The 20,779-nt window shown below is 36.3% G+C and overlaps 1 protein-coding gene across 1 annotated transcript in view; it reads right to left on the bottom strand.

Annotated features, from left to right (window-relative positions):
* Positions 1 to 20,307, bottom strand: part of hiw (MYC binding protein highwire) — a 529,247-nt gene extending 508,940 nt beyond the window's left edge. Inside the window, exons 1-4 of the mRNA XM_083126444.1 lie at positions 19,790 to 20,307; positions 15,435 to 15,504; positions 13,759 to 13,989; positions 3,641 to 3,794 (exon numbers count right to left, since the gene is read on the bottom strand). Of these exons, the coding sequence (XP_082982570.1) occupies positions 3,641 to 3,794; positions 13,759 to 13,989; positions 15,435 to 15,504; positions 19,790 to 19,971 (637 nt within the window). The 5' untranslated portion in view covers positions 19,972 to 20,307. The remainder of the gene's footprint in view (positions 1 to 3,640; positions 3,795 to 13,758; positions 13,990 to 15,434; positions 15,505 to 19,789) is intronic.
* Positions 20,308 to 20,779: the final 472 nt, after the last annotated feature.

Genomic DNA, 20,779 nt, shown 5'->3' with positions numbered 1-20,779 from the left:
ACTCAGCTTAATTTGTTCCTTACTTTAGTTTCATTTGGCCAAGTCCAAAAAGACTGCCTGCTGTGATTACATCTCCTTAAATGATCAAATAATTTACAAAGGAGGAGGATTGATTTCGTGTTTTAAGTTCACTTTATGCACAGTAAGGCTAATCAGGACTGGACCTACATCTTAAAGTGGGATCCAAACCATTATGTGCCTGCATTGGGGATTGAACCCGGGACCCCTTGATTACAAGGCGATGACGCTACCACTGCTAACAAAGGAGGAGAAAAAGCATCAAGTAGATGAGGCACAAGAGCTAGAGAGCTGAAGAAACTTGCTGCACAGAACTAGAAGACAAAGAGTTTAGGCAAAAAGGGAAAGAAATGGGTTGATGTGAGTGACTCAGAATCTTCAGATGAAAGTGCACTCTCACTGAAAAAAGTGAATCTCACTGGCAAGAGGAGGAGTCAGATGAAATGACATTAGAGATTGTCAATGAAAGTGATGTAAAAGAAGGGGATTTCATTTTTGTGGAATTTTTAGGGGGGAAAAGAAATGCATCAAAATTTACTTACCTCTGTGTTGTTCAGGAGATCCTGGAAGATGTAATAAAAGTGATTGGACTTAAAAGTGTTGATGTGGCCAAGAAGGAATTTGTCACCAATGAAAGTAATGTTTCATTCATGTCAGACCCTCAAATTATTGGTCCTGTCGAGTTGCCAGATTTGGTAATGAAGGGGGAAAGGGTCAGATATGTTTTTAAGAAAAAAGTAAATGTCTAAGAGTTAGGTCTTTGATTTTGAGGACTCACACCTAACTTCAGACAGAAAGTTGTTTTGATTTGTTTAAAGTTTATGTTAATTAATTATTAGTGTTATATATAATGTTACCAATATCCCAGATACCAACAGCAATTGTTCCTTAGCATCTAGGCTTGTCTAAGTAAATGTTATAGTTAGTCCTCAAATTTTTTTCCTTGTTTTTGATACACCATTGGGAATCACCCTGTAAAACTATGTTTCAAAGTTGTAATATAAATGCAATCAGCATTTTTAGTGTTTTATTTGCTTAAATGTACCTAGCCTTTGGCATGGTAAGTAATTCATGTTAATATTTTAAATTTTGTTGAGCATAAAAGAGGGGGGGAGGGTTAACAACACATCTTTTTTTGTTCAGTTCATGCCCTGATAAATCTGTAAATTTAGTTGAATATAATGAAATGCCAATAGAAGGACATGAGCAGTTATTGGTATTATTAACATCTGCATATTTAGTGTCTGATGTTGAGATATAAGGGGGTGTCGAATTTTGGTACACAAACTGTCGAAATTAAGGACAGGGTGTCGAACTTAGGGACATATTGTAGGATTCACTTTTTGATTTTTTAATAATTATGTAACATAACTGTTGGAATGCAAAATACTTTTTGGGTGAAAGTAGAATCTTTAAACTTTAAGGCAAAAAAAAATTACTCGCATTTATGAAATACAAAAGCCACTACAAGCAATTAACTGCAAAAATTTTCCTTAACCTGTCGAACTTAGGGACGTTTACCTTACCTTTTTTAAAAAGAATGAGTGCAGTACGTGTTTTCTCTATCATATCATTAAATCAGAATAACAAACATAACATTTTAAATTTTTGCACTGTTGCTAGCCGAATTTTAAAATCTGTAGTGTCGGCCATATATTAGAATATATTACATAGTTATTCATGCTGTTACTGGTGCAGCCTTCATTAGGATAATAAATTAATGTTTTAAGGTCACATTACAAAATGTGTAGCTTTGGCTTTCTAAGCGTATACTTGAGGGGGAAAACCTAGCTTCTGAGGAAAAGGAGCTGGATTATTTTTATTTTTGTCTCTCCCTGGCTATAGGAATGTTGCTTTTCTGTTGTTGTTGTTTTTGTTGCAAGCAAGATCATTCAACTATTGGCTATCCTGGCCCAATTTTCTTTAGGTGCATCCTCCATATTGTTTTTCAATCTTCCTGCAGGCCTCTAACCATCAGGTTTGCCTACAACTATTCTATAAACTTTACTTCTCTCTTCCCCGTGTATTATATCATCGTCCCAATGCCAAAACAATGAATGTGGACATTTTTACTTTTTCACCTAGTGCAGTTTATGATTACTCCTTACTGACACATTCACATGCTAACTTATATGGTTTAATAAACAAACAGTCACAAGTAGGTACATATATTACCGATGACAACATTTATCCAAATATAAAACTTGTTCTTTCCAGTGTATTGAATATTAAAATGCTTTTATTTCACAAGTAAGATTCAGCACATTCATGGTTTTAGTATTGGAACGATGATATGGACTACCCTACTGAGATTGCTTTGATTTTATTATTCAAGGAGATTATGCAAATCAATATCTTGCCACTTTATTCGTTCACCTATATTTTAGGTTCAGTTGGGATTTTAAAAGACCATGCATCAACAATTACAGACAGAATGTATGCTGTATGAGAATACATCATCTTATTAACTTAGATTAGATTGCCAATTATTCTCACAATGATCAATACTGGGGCTGTTCCAACACCATTTTGAACCAATAATAACTCGTGGTGCAACAGCCCATGAGGGCCAGGGACTAACTACTGACTGCCGGCCACACACCCACCTGCAGAGGTGGAAGATCATCAAACCAGTTACAGGGTGACATGTGGTCAGCACGACGAACCCCCAGTCATTGTAGGTTTCCATGACGGGGTTACGCTACTCATTCGTAGCTCCCCAATTTCCTCATGATGCACACACCGACTGAAATCTCAGAAGAAAATATGTTATGCTTCCCCCGGATGCCGGAGACTCAAACCAGCACGCGTCTTGTAGGTGGAGCCCAAAGCATGATGTCTTAGACTGTATGGCTATGGTGCAGGATATTTTGACCCAATGCCCATTGATTGATTGATTCGGTTTATTTTACGTTGTGTCACTTTCGGCTAATTTGCGAAGATGGGGATGACATGGAATTGATGAATGGACACTCACAAACATCCATGCCAGGCTGGGATTCAAACCCAGGACACCTGGTATCGTAGTGCAATGTGCTAACCACTGGTGCCGGAGAACCAATACTCATGCTGATTCTAATCCTTGAAAATTGTAACAATTAAAAGTTATTCAACATTTTAATTTATTCAAAGTATTAATTATTAGTAGTAGGTGAGTCTTCCACTACAAGTTTAAGCATCAATTTACAAATGTTTTGTTTTAAAATATTAAACAATTACATCAGAATGTAAAAATACCTGTTATGTAATCAGTGGTTTTCTTTTAAGGGAAACTTAGAATTTTGCTCAAATTCCATGATAATTAAGACTCTGCAAAAGTGCAGTACAGCATTTGTGCAGGCCTCACAAATTATCAAAATGAGGGAAAAGTATCTGCCAGTATCGGTAAATAAAATCCAACCAATACTTTCCAATACCAATATCACTGGTATTGGCCACTACTGATACATTTGCATTGGTATCAGCTCAGCCCTAATCAATAGCAATCTGAATTTCAACCTGGCTAACACTGAATACTTGCATGATATTTGCCACGTATGCAACAGCCTTGATCTTAAATTTGAAAACAATCACACTTTTCCTGAAAAAGACCCATAAAGATGCATCAAATTCAGAAACTTACCTATGACCTCTGGAGGCTCAGATTTTAATCCTTCCGGCTGTTGGCCCTGAATGACATCGAGAAGTGCTCCAAGAGCCTTTGTGCAAAGCAGAGGGTGCAGCGATCTACTCTCCCTAATAAGTTCAAATACACTTCTCAAGCCAATGCCCACAATCTGAAAAGAAAATTGGGTTTAAATAATAGGTTCTCTTGCTCGCATCTACATGAACATATAATAGTATGTGATACAAATCAGGTTCAAAACTCATTGGTGAAATTCTAGGTGTCTACTTCAAATATAAAGGAACGGAAAATGCAGCGACATAATATATTCATATATATAGTAGTACTTGTTTTGGGAATATTAAAGGAAGTCTACTACCAGAAATAGCATGCAAGAAATAATAAAACATGAACTAAAATAACATTTCACGTTGAGGGGAATAAACAACGTTGTTGATAATATAAGACGTAAGCGAGTTACTAAAGATATATCCGCGAAACTTACTTGTAAATGTTCTATTAATTTCGGTGGCCTTTGCCACCATCCACTTGGGAACTCGTTGCTTTACTGTTAGGATGACTTCCGGTTCCTGTTGTTGTTTTCTCGACTACCGCTAGGGGTGCTGGAGTAGCCATTTTGTCTGCTGCACGTGATGGGTTTGAGCTGTTGTAATAGTGGGAGCCAAACATGATGAGCCTGACCACTGTTGATATTCAGCTGTGTGGAAAGTGCATAATTGCATGCATCTCTTTGATTTTTGGTGTCGATTAGGGTGTGTGATGTGAGCCTAACTGAAACTTTTTGGATCCTGTGTTTATTGAACTTGAGGTGCCTTGCTAGTCCGGTAGTGGGTTGGGATTTTTTTGTGTTAACTAAGTGCTGTTGCAGTGGCGTGCGGTGCTAAATCAGACAGGGGAACAGATGACCTGCACTTGCCCCCTCCCCTCCCATACCCATCGTAATATAATACAGTAGACCAAGTAAAATTCAACCCTTATTGAAATGAACTAAATAGAGGGGTGCCCCCCCCCCCCAAGGCCAATGGCGCATCCCCTCCAAATCATATAATTTGTGCCCTTAAACCATATAGTAATCCCCACAACGTATTTAATTACTACAGCGTGTCTACTGAAAGTAACTTCTTTCTTAGCTTTACTGCACACTATACTTGATCTGCACCTCCTTCCTAAACAGGGGTGCCCATCACTCAAGACCACCCCTAAAATAGTTCATCATAATCGAGAATATATCTTGTCTTGTAATGCAGCTATAGTATATAAACTTCACATTCACCTCATTCAAGCGCCAAACACGCAACCTAGTAACATATCATTGCGATCGAAGCGAGCAATAAAATCTTTAAATCCATTCCTTTGCAGGCTTTCAAGAATATTAATTTAATGGAATATTAATACTTTCTTAAGATCCAGAGATATTTAGTACTTTCCAGCTTCCCCTTTGGCACGTTCGGGATCGAAAATTTGTGGATATCATATTGCTAAATGCAGTCTAACTAACTAACTCTCTAGCCTTCTTAAACCCGAAGGTTCATGGCTGCAGCAACACAGGCCTTCCATCTTTCCCTATCTTGAGCAAGATCTATATACTCTTTTCCATCCCTACCGATTTCCCTTAGGTCTATCTCAACGTTGTCCCTCCATCTTCGTCTTGGCCTTCCTACAGGTCTCTTACCATCAGGTTTCCCAACAAGAATCCTGTAAACTCCTCTTTCCTCTCCCATTCGTGCCACATGGCCTGCCCACCTAAGTCTTCTTGATTTAATTATTCTAATAATATCTGGACATGAATACAAATTATGTAGTTCTAAATTATGTAACCTTCTCCACTCACCTGTCTCCTCATCCCTTTTAGGTCCAAAGATTTTCCTAAGGATCTTATTTTCAAATACTCTCAATTTATGTTCCTCTTTCAATGTAAGGGACCAAGTTTCACATCCATATAATACTACAGGCAAAATTACTGTTTTGTATATTTTAACTTTTAGTTTCTTAGATATTAAACGAGAAGACAAAAGTTTATGAAGAGAAAAGTAACATGCATTTCCTGAATTAAGCCTATTTTTTATTTCCTCTTTCATATAATTTTCATTTGTTAATATTACTCCTAAGTATTTGAATTTGGAAACTGGTTCAAACGAGTTGTTATCAATAATTAGATTTTGATTATTACCTAACACTTGGTTTCGGCCTGTAAGCATATATTTAGTTTTCTCTTTGTTAACTTCCAAACCTATCTCTTTAGCAGTTTTGAAAAATATTTTAGCATTATTCTTAATTGTATTCACATCATCCCCCAGTAAGTCTACATCATCTGCATATGCTAACAACTGAGTCACACCATTTAATTTTAGTCCTTCTTTAGTTTCTTTTACCTTCCTAACAGCATATTCTAAGGCAAAATTAAAGAGCAATGGAGATAATGCATCTCCTTGTTTTAACCCATCATGAATTGTAAATTTGTCAGACATATTAATACCCACACGAATTTTACTTTCTGTTTCACTGGTGCATATTTTTATCATACTAACAAGCTTCTTAGGTATTCCAAACTCTACTAATATATTATATAATTTATATAATAATAATATATTATATAATTTATCTCTTTTGACCGAATCATATGCTTTTTTGAAATCAATGAATAGCTGATGGACATTTTGATTATATTCCCACTTTTTTTCAAGTGTCTGTCTGATGTGAAAAATTTGATCTGTAGTTGATCTGTTACATTTAAATCCACATTGATAATCACCTATAATTTCGTTACCATATGGGGTTAGTCTTGTTAAAATAATGTTAGATAATATTTTATATGTTGTTGAGAGTAGAGAAATTCCACGGTAATTATTGCAGTTCATTTTATCACCTTTTTTAAACACAGGAACAATTATGATTTCTTTCCACTGTTGAGGGATTTCTTCTTTATTCCATATTAAACAAATTAATTTATGAATTTGACATATTAATGAATTTCCACCATACAGGGTGGCTCAATAAGTCACGTACAGTACAAGGCCACTGCGGCATGGAATGTGAAAATGGCGATGACCAATCATTGCCTGGCCAAGGGGGAACCACATTGACGCCACCCACATGGTCGGCGGCCATCTTGATGTCCACCATCTTGAATTCAACTTCAGAATTTTAAATGGGAAGGGGTCGTGCGACATATCAAAAAGGGGTAGAATTTCACGAGAAATGCTATGGTGAAGGTTTTTTTCGACGTATCTTTAACCAGTAAAAAGTTATGACTGAATTCTTGTACCAATTTGCTCCTTTTCGAGGTGTTAGAAAAATGCCTTAAAATTTGTTTAACGCATCGGTAATGCATCGAGATCAAAGTGACGTCTAGGGAGAGAAGTTCGCATGCCATTGCACACGATTTTAATCGGATACATCCATGAAGAGCTGCACATTATGAATGGTTGTCGCGAACAATTTACACTGTGACGATTCCATTGAATTAAAAGTCCTTCACAGTCACAAGGCTAATGTTTATGTTCAGAAGGAAGTTCATAAACAGAATATGCGACCCTTATCATCTGATAACTAACTTTGGACAAAAACAGGTTCATAACGTTCCCATAAGTGTTCTGGTGTTCTTCCCTATTGAAAAAACTCTGTAAAAAGTACCTTCTTCCATAAGCAAGGATGAAAAAACCTGTTTATTTAACAAATCCAAGTAGCCCTAAGCATTTAAGGTTCCGTTGATGGAAAATTGACTAACCAATCGTGTTCCACACAGCACGCCACACCATTAACTTACCAACACTAACCATTCAGCTTTGATCTGTCGAAAATGGGTTATCAGATAAAAAGCATCGAATATTCTGTTTATGAACTTCCTTTTCAGTACCACCATAGAAAAAAGTATAATTTTTAGTTTTACAATTCCCTTCTCCTGGCCACCTAACTTCCTGGACAGCTACTACATCTAATTTATACTTAACTATCTCATTAACTGTACACTGAAATGCCCCAGGCCGGTAAGGGCTCAGAACATTCCAGGTGCCTAATTTAATATCCTTATTCCTAATGTAGATCTTATCCTTAGTCCAGGGACCTCCCAAAGTAGTCCCCACCCGGAGATCCGAACGGGGGACTATTTTACCTCCGGAATATTTTACCTTGGGAACATCCATGGCCTTATATTGCTGATTCTTGACATGGCTTTTTACAGTGCAGAGTTGTCAGCTCTACGCCTAACCCCCAATATGAATGGAGGAACTACTACAGAAGACAAACACAAACACATTAGACAGCACAATTACTACACAAGACGAAAACCAACACATTACACAGCACAACTACTACACAAGACACACACAAACACATCACAACTATAACACAATATAAATACAAACACACCACAACTACTACACAATATAAACACAAACAAACTACACACCACAACAACTACACAAGACAAACACAAACAAATTAGACAACACAACTACTACGCAAGACAAAACAAACATACTAGACAGCACCACTACTACACAAACATACTAGACAGCACAACTACAACACAAGACACATCCATACATACCACCGATACTACACAAGACAAACAGAAACACATTAGACAGCATAACTACTACACAAGATAAACACAAACACACTAGACAGCACAACTACTCCACAAGACAATCCCAACCACACTAGAGAGAAGTGGAAAATTAAACCCTGTAGGAAACGAGAAGATAATCAAACTACGAAGGGAATTAGAAGTAGAAATAGGGACCTCAAGCAAAACGAGATACAGAAAAATTGAACGGAAAGGGAAATAAGACGTAGAAAAAGAGGACACAAAACGAAAAGAGAAGTAGAACATGATGAGCATCAGAGGAGCTAATTTCGAAGTAAAATTTCTGGTGATAAAGGGTTTGAGGTGTGATATAATCCTAGGAGTACCTTTCTTAGAAAATTACAATGGGCACATACACATAAAAGAAAAACGGCTAAATCTAGAATCAATGGAGAACATGAAAGTAGATATCCCTATGGAGGATGAAATAAAAGGTTCCAGGAGCGAAATAGGCATTAGGAAGCAAAGTCTTGTATATCAGAAACATGATGCAGTGTATAAGAAGAAAGACTACGATGATATAATTGAAAATGAAAATGTAAAATGTGAATATGAAAAAGAGGTCGAAATAGAGGACCATAAATACAAGACATCGAAAGAAGAAATACAAGCCAAAGTGGATGAGTGTCATTGGATCTCGGGAAATGAAAAAATTTGAACTTGCACGTTGTATTAATTTATTTCAGTTTCGTTCAAGTTTGACCTCGCTAAATGCAGTCTTCAAAATTTAATTTTCGAACTCTCTCTCCACTACAGAAATCTCTTGACAATCTTAGATTTCACCAAAGTTTCCATGCCAATTTTAGACTTACTGTTGATATTGAAGAGTGGATTATATCTCATCCAAAAAATTAATTCTCAGTCTCCACACCAGAATTTCCGCAATAGTCTGTCTAAGACAATAGTAATACACAATAATTGTATAAATGCCCTCAATTTAATTCTCAATCCCCTTCTAACTAAAATACCCGCAATAATCTAAGACCTAGAGTTGGATATTTCTCCGCCCCCCACCTCGATAATACCCTTAGACACATTCTTTTCTTCATCTAATGGATTAAATATGGTGCATTTAAGATGTAAAATTTTTACATATATTTTGGAAAAAGATATAAATGTTGAATTTTATATTATTTGAAGTGAACCCCCCCCAAAAAATTTTGATCGTGCAACCTGCGCCATAATCCCCCTGTTGACACCCCTCCTGACCAAACAAACATACGATACATATGTTACAAATTGTCAGAAGTAACATACATGAAGCACGTTAAAATTTGGACAATAACAATGTTAAAGCAAATATGATACTATAATGTAAAAATAACATTAAAAACAAAATTGTTGATGTGCAACAAAGAAAATAATAATAAAAGCAATTTATGCTTCATCTCTCTATTTGTAGATTAAGTTGACTTTTTTGTAGAGTTGAGCATTCTTGTAATTCAAACGTCCTCAATGCAATGATGGCATTCAGATGGCCGAGTTTTTTCATGACGTCCGCTAGATTTGTAGAAATTGTGACAAAACCTGAACTGTTCCGAACTCCCTTCTCGGGAACAAACAAGGACAACAAAAATTTGCCACTGGAAGAGTATCCAGTTAATCAGTTTACAGAGTTTCCAGTTAATCATTTTACAGAGTTGTAGTAACTTTTTATAAAATGCCTTGTGCACGATTTCGTTTTTGTTTTTAATTCGGTTAGAGTAGGTCTTGGTTTGCTGTCTTTTCTGTACAGTTCAATGAACTAAAGGCTTTCGTCTTCAGCCTGTCGATCATACAACATTCTCAACCCTATGCTCGCAACATTCGCTTTCTTGTCCTGTCTCTGCGTGCGCCTGGTCTTGGGGCTGTTGGAACAGGTGGATTCGAGCTGTTCCCTCGGAAGCTATTTCGCAGCATTTAGCCAAGGCATTTAGCAGACGATTAACTGTAGAAGATTTTTCCAATTCGTTATGAATGTCAGATGCAATTTTGCAATGAGATTAAGAAACTATAGACTTACTACACTCAAAACTATCACTACGACGCAATTAAACTTTAGCACATAGCAAAAACTCGAAGGAAAACGAATTCGCTGTCTCTTGTAGGGAACAGCTAGAGAGTTCAGCTTCCCTGGTGGGAAGTGGGACCATGAGGATCGTTTACCTTCACGCGTGGTCGGAAATACTCGGCGTCCGGCACTAGTGGATGGAACGACGAGGGTAGGTGAAGTAAACAAACATCCAGTCAAGGTGAAAGTTTTCTTCGGCGTGTTGATTTTGGGAGAAAGAAGTGTTCTTATTATGTAAATATAGATAATTAAAATAGCTTCAATGGGCGATAAGTAGGAGGGAAGAGCCTGTTCCCTCTGTTCCATTGAGGGACCGCCACTGTGCTGTTGTATACGCTCGTTGACAGATCTGATGGATCTGCCAATGTAGTGTGAGTCGCACTCACACTGGGCATCATATACACCTGGGTTGTCTAGTGGGGAAAGGAATGATCTCTTGCGTTTGCTTAGGGCACAGGCTATTTTGTTCATTGAATTGTGTGCGAGTTTTATGTCATATTGTTTCAAGGTCTTGGCTAGGTGGTTGGATGTAGTCTGGTGGTAAGGGAAGGCAATCCATTTATCACTGCTGGCTGGGTGGAGTAGGTTAGGTTGTTGTACTTGCATTTCTGCTGCACCATGTACAGAGTTGATGTACTGTGTATCCATTTTGAAGTCCTGTGTCCGTCACTATGGTAACTTCTTCCTTCAAATCTTCTTCACTTGAACAGTGCGAGAAAGCTCTTCTGTAGAAGTTAAACCATACATTGGCTTTATGTTGGGGTGTGTGGTTAGACAAAGCAGACGAAATAGCTACACCAGCACCCCTAGCGGTAGTCGATGAAACAACAACAGGAACTGGAAGTTAACCTAACAGTAAAGCATAGAATTCCTAAGTGGATGGTGGCAGATGCCACCGAAATTAATAGAACATTTACAAGTAAGTTTCGCGGATATATCTTTAGTAACTCGCTTACGTCTTATAAAATAACATGTTCATGGAAAAAATTGTTCCTGGACTAGTTTTCTTCCAATTACCTGGTCCCGGGTTCGATACCCAGTGGAGGCACATAGTGGTTTGGATCCCACTTTAAGCTGGAGGTCCAGTCCCGATTTGCCTTACAGTGCTGAAAGTGGACTTAAAACACCAAATCAATCACTCAATCAATCTCGCAATTACCATCTCTATTTTATGAGGAGTGAATTATAGGGAGATTTCAGACCGAAATGAAGGATCAAACATGACACATTTCAGTTGGGAATGAGCCAATCAGCAGCAACATTTCACACCGTAGCTGCATAACAGCTTGTACAAGCCTGTGTTCAATTGAAGAAATCCACAGAGGCCCATGTCGCTTGTAGCTTCGGTGTGAATTCTCCCATACATAGGAAATCAATACTACTGCATGCCTTGAAATGTGAAACATATTTCTGTATTACATAACACCAACTCTAGACAGTGCAAGGGCACTTTCATGCATGTTTCCATTGTTTTGTAATCAAGCCATCCCAGATTCAGATCCCACTTTAAACTGTAGGTCCAGTCCCAATTAGCATTTCTGTGCATAAGTGGATTTAAAAACAAACCCAAACAAACAATACTGTCTTAGACAATGAATTCTAATCAAAGTAACCCATTGGCTAATCATCTAAAAACAAGAAATATTCTAGGGATGGGCCAATATGAAATTTTGGCCGATAGCAATAAAGTGCCAATATGAAATTGACTGATACCGATATTCTACCGATATGATATAAAATTCCCAATGAACCTTGAAGAAACTGTATGGTTCACTGACCTCGTTAATAAATGTATGCGAAAGAAGTTGCATATTTAGACATTTACTTTATTAAAAAGTAGGGCATGAAGATTATCCATAAAAATTATAACAAAATGGCAGAATTTTCCACTAAATTATAAACTATTTATATGAGGGCCACTATTTATATTTTGAGCCTTGGCAACACTGATTGAAGTTAGGCACGATTTGACGTTCGCACGGAATCGTCTGGCATTATTGACCATAACGTACTTCAAATGTTTTGTCAATAGCTTGATTTGTGTTGTTTATGTTGCCTTGGAGATTGCGCGACAACAATAAAATGGAATTAACTCGTGCGATAATTTTTTACGATTTTCGTCGTGGATTATCAAGACAAGAGTGCATCGATCAACTTACTTCCACATTTGGCGATGAAGCCCCAACCTTTGCCACTGTGAAATGCTGGTATAACGAATTTAATCATGGCCGCCATTCGCTCACCGACGAGATTCGCGAAGGTCGTCCAAAATCAGTTGTTGTTCAAGAAAACATTGATGCTGTGCAAAACCTAATACTGCAAGATCCTCATGTGACATACTGTGAGATTGAGGCAACCATAGGCATTAGTTCCACCAGCATATATAAAATATTACATGATCATTTAGCTGTGAGAAAGGTATGTTCTCGTTGGATCCCACACAATTTGACAAAAACTCAAAAAGACGCTCGCGTCAATTGGTGCAAACAAATGCTCAATAAATACAATCGTGGTGCTTCAAAAGACGTATATAAGATTGTAACAGGTGGCGAATCATGGATAGGATATATGCATATGAGCCGGAACGTAAACAGCAGTCGACTGTATGGGTGTTTCAAGATTAACCCAAGCCAACAAAAGTTGTTCGCGCTCGAAGCACATCGAAACAAATGGTCGCCTGTTTTTTTCGGGAAAACTGGTCATGTGGTAACTGTGCCTTTAGAGGAACGTAGAACGGTCAACTCTGAATGGTACACAACAATTTGTTTGCCAGAGGTCTTCGGTCAAATACGGAAAACAAACAAACGCCGTCGGATCATTCTTCATCAAGACAATGCCAGCTGTCACACATCTTGTCTAACAACCGACTTTATGAACAGTTAAAAAATCGAATTGATGGGTCATCCACCGTGCAGTCATGATTTGGCACCCAATGACTTCTTCTTGTTCCAGAATGACAAGAATAAATTGCGTGGACAACGATTTTCGTCGGCGGAAGACGCCGTTGATGCGTTCAAAAACCATATTATGGAGGTGTCTCAAGAAGATTGGAAAAACTGCATTGACAAATGGTTCGAACGAATGCAAAAGTGTATTGACCATAAAGGAGAATACTTTGAAAAACAATAAAGCAGTTTTCAATGCCAGATTCCTGTTTTCTCATTGTTAGGCTCAAAATATAAATAGTGACCCTCGTAGATATATATCAGATCGGTAAAATAATGGGTAATTTTACCAATAAACTGATACTCCGATAGGTATATATTGGCTGATACCGATAGAGTACCAATTAATCGGTCTCATCCCTAAAATATTCCATTGAACTGATAGCCCTCACAAGTAGTGATTTAACAGATAACAAGATATTCAAAGTAATATATAGATACATCCATACTCATTTGTATTTTTTGTTTTGTTCAATCATGCCACTTTGAAAGTATGACTAAATTTGTATGATGCAAAATCTTCATCTCTCACCTTTGGAACTTTAAGATTGGCTTCCTTCGTTTTCTCTGTATCTTCATCACTTTCGCCTTCACTGTCATGAGGAACATTTGAGGAAGAAGCCAAAAATATCTGACAAGCTTGCTTCATCCATCTCTCCAAAACAGCCAGTCGTACATACGCAAACACTGAAAAAGCAGAGGCATTGCCCGGCAATTCAACTTCTGGTGCTGTGGCCAGCAAAGATTCTGTCGATGATTCCACCTATAATTGAGATGACCCATTTGTGAATTTGATCACCAAACCTTATAGTGTGTTACAACTTGAACATAAAAACCACATTCATTTAAAATTGGTTGTTTCTTATTTCATACGGCTACAATTATAAATGCTAATTTCTACTTTAACACTGAACACAGGGATTTCAGAAAATTACTCGAGAATAAGAATTTAGCAGGCCCATAGCCAGGATTTAATTTCGGGGGGAAGGGCCCTTATCAGCACAGGTGTCCCCAGAAATATTTGTAGAGGGTTGCAGGCCACTGATAAAACTTGATTAGTAGAAATAATAATGACAATAATAATTATTACTATGGTTATAATTGTCATTTTACAATAATAACTATTATAAGTCATTAATAATAAACCATTTTAATTCAAATTTATTCTTATTATTATTTTACGAATACACACACTTTGCTACTCGATCCACCGTATGAGTGAATATCCAACACATCTGTTGTCCATTATTTTCGTACATTTTGTACAATTAGTGTACTGAAATTTATAGTTATTGTATTTTGTTTTAACTTTTACACATTCCGTTAAAAAAAGGCTTTAAAAGTTAGGGGTAAATTTTACTCATAAAGTTCATATTGTGTGACCTCTCACAAAGAAAATTATACATTTTGAGAGCTGTGGATCCATTTATTCTTTGGATTAAATGGTAGAATAAAAAATATAACTTCGTTTCTCTATTATATGTTAAACGTTTTTCGATCTAATGCTTAGTCCTGCTAAGAAAGTAAAATTAATTACTACTATACACTATTTAAATTACATATTTGTAGGGTTTCAGGGGGGCCTTCAGCCCCCTTAGCCCTCCACTGGCTACATGCCTGGAATTTAGTAGAAGAAATTTAACCTAAAACTAACACTAATTCTTTGATTGTTGAACTGACCACACCCCAAAATAAAGAGAGCTAGGACATGGGAAAACAGATCATCAGAGGGGTTAAAAGTTAAGGCAATCTTCTTGTAACTTTACATAGTAATTACTGCAAACAAACTTTTATTTAGTGAATAGTCTTCTATATGTAATCATTATATTTTAATGGTATTCTAAATATTAGAACAAAACAATAAAATTTTAAACAAATAATTTTTATACTTAAAAATCATAAAAGTTCACAACTTCCTGCATTTTGTTTTCTTTAGATTACCGTTGAAAAGTCAACGAACAGTTCTGTTCAGTTAAAGAAGCAAAGTCAATGAACAGTTCTGTTCAGTTAAAGAAGCAAACTCAATAAAATAAAAGAGGACTACTACACTATGTGAACAGGAGGAAACAAAGTTGTAATATGGAAACCAGCACATCGATTAATCTACAAAGTCAACCTGCAACTTTGCCACAATTAGTTTTTCAATCATAAATTTATTTGGTACATTTTCCACACACATTAATAAAATACTTGGCATAAATCAATTACCTTTATTCGTCTCTTTTCCTTTGCTTTTGAGCCCTTTCCTTTCTTGCCCTTCTTCCATTCCGCCCTCCTCCTGGGAAAGAGAAATATACAAATATTACATACATTAACACATGCAACTTCTGTGCTATATAATGGAGAGAATTTTTTCAAATTCCAGGGTGGCTACTCTAAGATGGAGATAAGAAGATAAAATTCATGTATAATTCCAGGTTTTCAACATCAATTTTCCAAACACTAAATAAAATAACAATTTTATAAGAAAAATTTACTGGCACTAACGTTATTTGCTACATAATTACAAATAGTTCCTTGTACCTCAAAAAATGCACAACATAATGCCACAATATTGATTTCTTCATCACAAGGGGGAAAATATTCCACTGTATGAGAAGTCTTTGAGTGAGTGCAAGAGATGATACCATGAACATCTTAAACATAAATGTTTGAGTGACTTAAACCTTTCTACACAGGAAATGTGATTTGATATGGGAAAGAACATTTGAATAATAGCTCAAAACACCATTTCAATTTGCTGAATTTGTTCTTCAGATAATAGCTTGTTGTGATGAAGCAGAATCAATGTAATAATGTTGAGGTAATAGTAATTAATATAAAAATTAACTCAACTTTCCTTCATATTAATAATCCTACTAAATCATTGTGAAGCATATGGAAATTGCTGTTTAAGTGCAAGGATGAACATGCACTGTACAAATAAAAAGTTCTAATTGTCCTTATATGGCTGCTACACATTATACACAATGTCGTAACTACTATACTAAGAACTTCGTCTGAACTCTAATTTGTATAAAGTTTGAATTATATGAACTATTCAATCTCATACAGTTCAATTAGCACGAAACTAAGCATCAAAGTACAAGGGCCAATATGGAATGTTTAGTTTTCCAATCTATAAAATATCTTGACCCTTAAATCTGCATCCTATGATAAAATTCCCTGACCTTTCCAGGACAAAATGTGGACTTTTTACCCTGACCCACATAAAGTGCATAAGGAAATGGACTTTTTATGGGGGAGACAGAAATGTTGACCGTGTAAAGCTCTGGTCCCCACTAGACAGAGCTTGTGTGGATCTTATTTCTATAAAACTTTCAGCAAGGGTTGTATCAAACTTGCCAAATTTCTAAAGCTTCAAGGAGGAAAATGAATTCATGTTGGGATTTATTTGAGATAATGTAGAATGTGTAAAAACACAATTCATCCATGGCTCACCATTAGTACTCCCACATCAAATGCAATCATATAAATGCCAAGTAATGCTAATTTTGGTGTTTACATTACAATCCTTACATTGTCAAATATTAAATGTGACATAGCAGGTTTTCAAAGCAGTATGATGAGCAAAAGTTTTCACTTGAAAGACACATTTCAATGTAAAGAAAATAAATATTTTGAATACATTTGTACTAATATATCTATTCTTCAATGTGTATACTTTCAAATCTTATAAATATCTTTTGCAATTTCTTTTATACATTGGTTGCTGAACTGTCTAAAATATAAAGAAACTAAACAGCAAGCATCTTCATTGGAGAATGCATGGTCAATGCACAAAGTCATCACCCTGGTTTTTAGCTTTAGATTGGTGTACTTAAATATGGAAGTCTAGTTTCAAAGCCTGGTGTACAATGAATGAATGGGTATGCCAATATAACAAAATCACTTTACCAACATGCTGGTAGGAACCAACCCTTTCACTATCACATAACAAACATAAATGAAAACAAAAATCAAGCTGAAATTGATTCTATAAATAAAATTAATAATTTATTGGGACATACTGTTGCTTTTAGTGTTCACTTCGTGAATAATGGAAGATGTTTTATTTTTCTATTTACATAGATAAATTCAAATAATGGTGAAGAATGTGGTTTCTTAATAATTTTTAAAATCACAGCTAGAAATAACAGAAATGTTGATCTATATTAGCAATAGCCTTGCACCTACACACAACAAGGAAAATACCTTATTGAAAAAGCATTCACACTAGGAATGGGAAGGGCATTCTCTATTCCAACACTGACTGGTATAGTTTACAGACTGTGCTGTTTTTATATAGACTACTTCCTTTGTAATTCTCAAAACTTCAGGTATTAACAAAGTTGTAGGATAATTGGTAAATATGTGATAATGCCCGGACACCTTTCACTCATTTATTTTCTTAATTTTACCACTGGTACTTACCTATCTTGCCTTGCGGAACATTCTTTAAGGTGAAGTTATGCCTTTTTCCATAAAATACTGTCAACTTTTCATATTACGATTGATTATTTGTCTTACTTGTTCCGCTTCTGTAATAGACAATATGGCGTGCACTCGTAATGTGTTTTGTCGATTTTCAGAGCGCAAGCAGTGTTCCAAACCTTCGTGACGGAAAATTACGTACTATTTCGATTTTTTTTTTCATGTTTACCTCCACAAACCATGCACGTTAGCCCCAAAAACCATCCACGGGTAGCCCCACAAACCATTGACATTAGCCCCAAAATCCATCCATTGACGTTAGCCCCAAAAACCATCCACAGATAGCCCCCACAAACCATTCACACAAGGTTAGGTTAGGCCTGTTAGGTTAGGTTCCATTAGCTCTCATTTCACCCCTAAATTCATCGAAAAAAGAAAGTGCGGCGAACATAGTTAAAAATAGAAATTTTCGTAAAAAGAAGGCACGTTTGGAAACACTGCAGAGATCGCGTGACTTTCAACGCTCTCGCCATCTGCACGCACACAATGGAAACAATGGCATAATGTGGCAGGCAATGCCAATTTCTTACGTAAAAAGTGATTAATTCTTGTTCGGCAGCATTAAACTACGAAGTTTTTACTTTCCGTGAAAGAAAATACCTCCAAAAACGTCCAGAATGCTAAAGAAACTCATTTCAGTAAGTACTTTCTCCTGTAAATTTGAAGAAATCCGTCTGGGCGATATCGCATATATACCGGATAATTGTTTATCAGTATTATGTGCTAATAACCGATTCTTCTAATTTCAAGGTAACAGTTTAGTATATCGGAAACACATTCCTTCAATTTTACAGAATAAACTACTTACGGAAATGAGTTTCTCCAAGGTTTACAACGTTCGTCGAGGTATTTTCTTCCATCGTGGAATATATTTGACCAGGAAATATGTATTTTTCAAGAGAAATATCTCACCGACCCACAATTGCCATTGCTTTAATTTGGTTGCCTTACGACAACCGGATGCTGCGTACGTTTCATTACGTAAGCCCCTGCCAGTGTTTCAAACCCCCCCTTTTTTTTTAACTATGCTTGCCTAACCTAACTAAACCTAATCTTATCTGAAATGGTTCGTGGGGTAATCAGTCAGCTACCCGTGCAAAATGTACAATTTGCACACGTGACGAACACGATAGTAGGTATTTTTCAGTGAAGAAGGTTGGAAACACTACATACCCACAACATGAGTTAAGATGTGCCCACCATATTGTTACAAAAGCAAATAAACGAATTAAAAAAAGCACTCTGTATATGGAAAATTGTGTGTAAAAAGCATAATTGCACCTCGAACTATGTTCCGCCATACACAATTGATAAGTACGAACCATTCGAAACACAAAATATTCAATTTTAATGTGTTTCCGATATAGTAAACTCATACCATTTTCAACGGTACAGTTAGGTACATCATTATTTAATACCAGCATTCAACAGTTTTCAAATATGTTATCAGAGAACATTTTCATCAATTTCAGTATATTTTAGACCGCATGGAGAAAATGCAAAATTGCATACATTATGCATGGGTTAAAATGATGTGATGGAATTATCGAGGAACATAAAACTACAAGGAAAACATATGATTGGGCAATCATGGTTAATGCAGAGAAACAAACAACAGTAGAAATTATGAATACACTATAAACAGTAGAAATTATGAATATACTATAAATCTCCAAATCAGAAAAAAGGAGTTTGTAGTAAAACACACAATATGCCTTGTACGTATGAAAACATCCCTAATGAATGGCAGTGTGAAAAAGATGATTGTTAATACTGGCGATTAATAGGTTAGGGATTACTGTAGAATCACTACATTTATAAACATTACACAAACAACCTACATCACTAAAGAAATGTTTGAACAGTGATGTGAACTGAAGCAATTCTGGAACAATCTTGGGTACTGAAATTCAAAAGATGCTACAACAAAGTTAGTTATAATACATACCACCAAAAAAAATGAGTTTCGTATTTTTTAAATTTCCTGAAACTTTACAGTACACACAATGTAATGCAAAAATCTGTCTTGCATAGATGAATACACTTTAGGGAACACAATGATTTACAGTTATTCATTTAAAAATAACTACCTCTGCTGATCCGGCAATACTTTAAAAAGTTCATGGAAATATTTTCCCAATAGTTCAGGCTCAGGAAGCATCTTATCCCAATCGCTTGTTCCCATCACTTTTCCAGAAGCAAGGCCCACTTGGAAACAGTTCTGTCCAGATCCGTCAAAAACTGCAGGACTTGGAACAGGCGTTGGAGTCATTCCGGTATCTCACTCACACATTTTTTGTTTTTTCACATTGCACACGAACTCTATTCTTATTCACTGATATTAACAACGTCAAGTAAAAATCGCATCAATTCACACTAGTTACCAGCAGAAACATTTCACTCACGTTGACGTCTCTAACCGGTGGTTCACAATTTCCGTTGTTGTTCATCCAGTGCTCATATCCACGATGTCACGAAATTTGCTTGGTAAGTTAGCACGGGGAACAGAAGCAGCTGAAAGAAGGGAAATTCCATTCATTGCGCAACTCATACGCATTTATCATAAGAAAGAAGTTGTAGTAGTAATAAAATTGATCCCAAAATTGTTCCTCGCTTTGTTTTTGTTTTTTCAATCATAAGACCTCACCGAAGAGAACTGTCACCTCAGGCGTACAACAATTGGGAGCTTGGGAGCACTATAGGTAAGGGATATTTTTTTTTAATGTTTCACAGTCTCTTTACAGACAGTAGAAATATATTTCTAAAAAGATGAATCAATAATAAACTTTTATTTCCAAGTACACATGAAAACATAGAACATAATCAAAATACTAAAATTATTTAATTTTGTTATATTTGTTTCGAAATGGAGCTGACCACGAACTTTTCCGGGCGATCCTCAGAGAATCTCGTTCGTCATTTGGTTGCCCTAAGCTTTGCAATGGAGCGCGATGGAGTGGCTATTCAAATGTTAAAGATGACTAAAATCGACTAACAGTTGATAGGGTCAAAAAAATGAAAACGAATATTCAAATTTTATTTTTACCGAAGTGAAGACTTCCGCAAACCTTTAAGATAAT

This window comes from Lepisma saccharinum, chromosome 8, assembly GCF_977018435.1.
Source record: "Lepisma saccharinum chromosome 8, izLepSacc3.1, whole genome shotgun sequence".
Classification (NCBI taxonomy): domain Eukaryota; kingdom Metazoa; phylum Arthropoda; class Insecta; order Zygentoma; family Lepismatidae; genus Lepisma; species Lepisma saccharinum.
The sequence above is the reverse complement of the archived record's forward strand: the minus strand, read 5'-3'. Positions and strand labels throughout refer to the sequence as shown.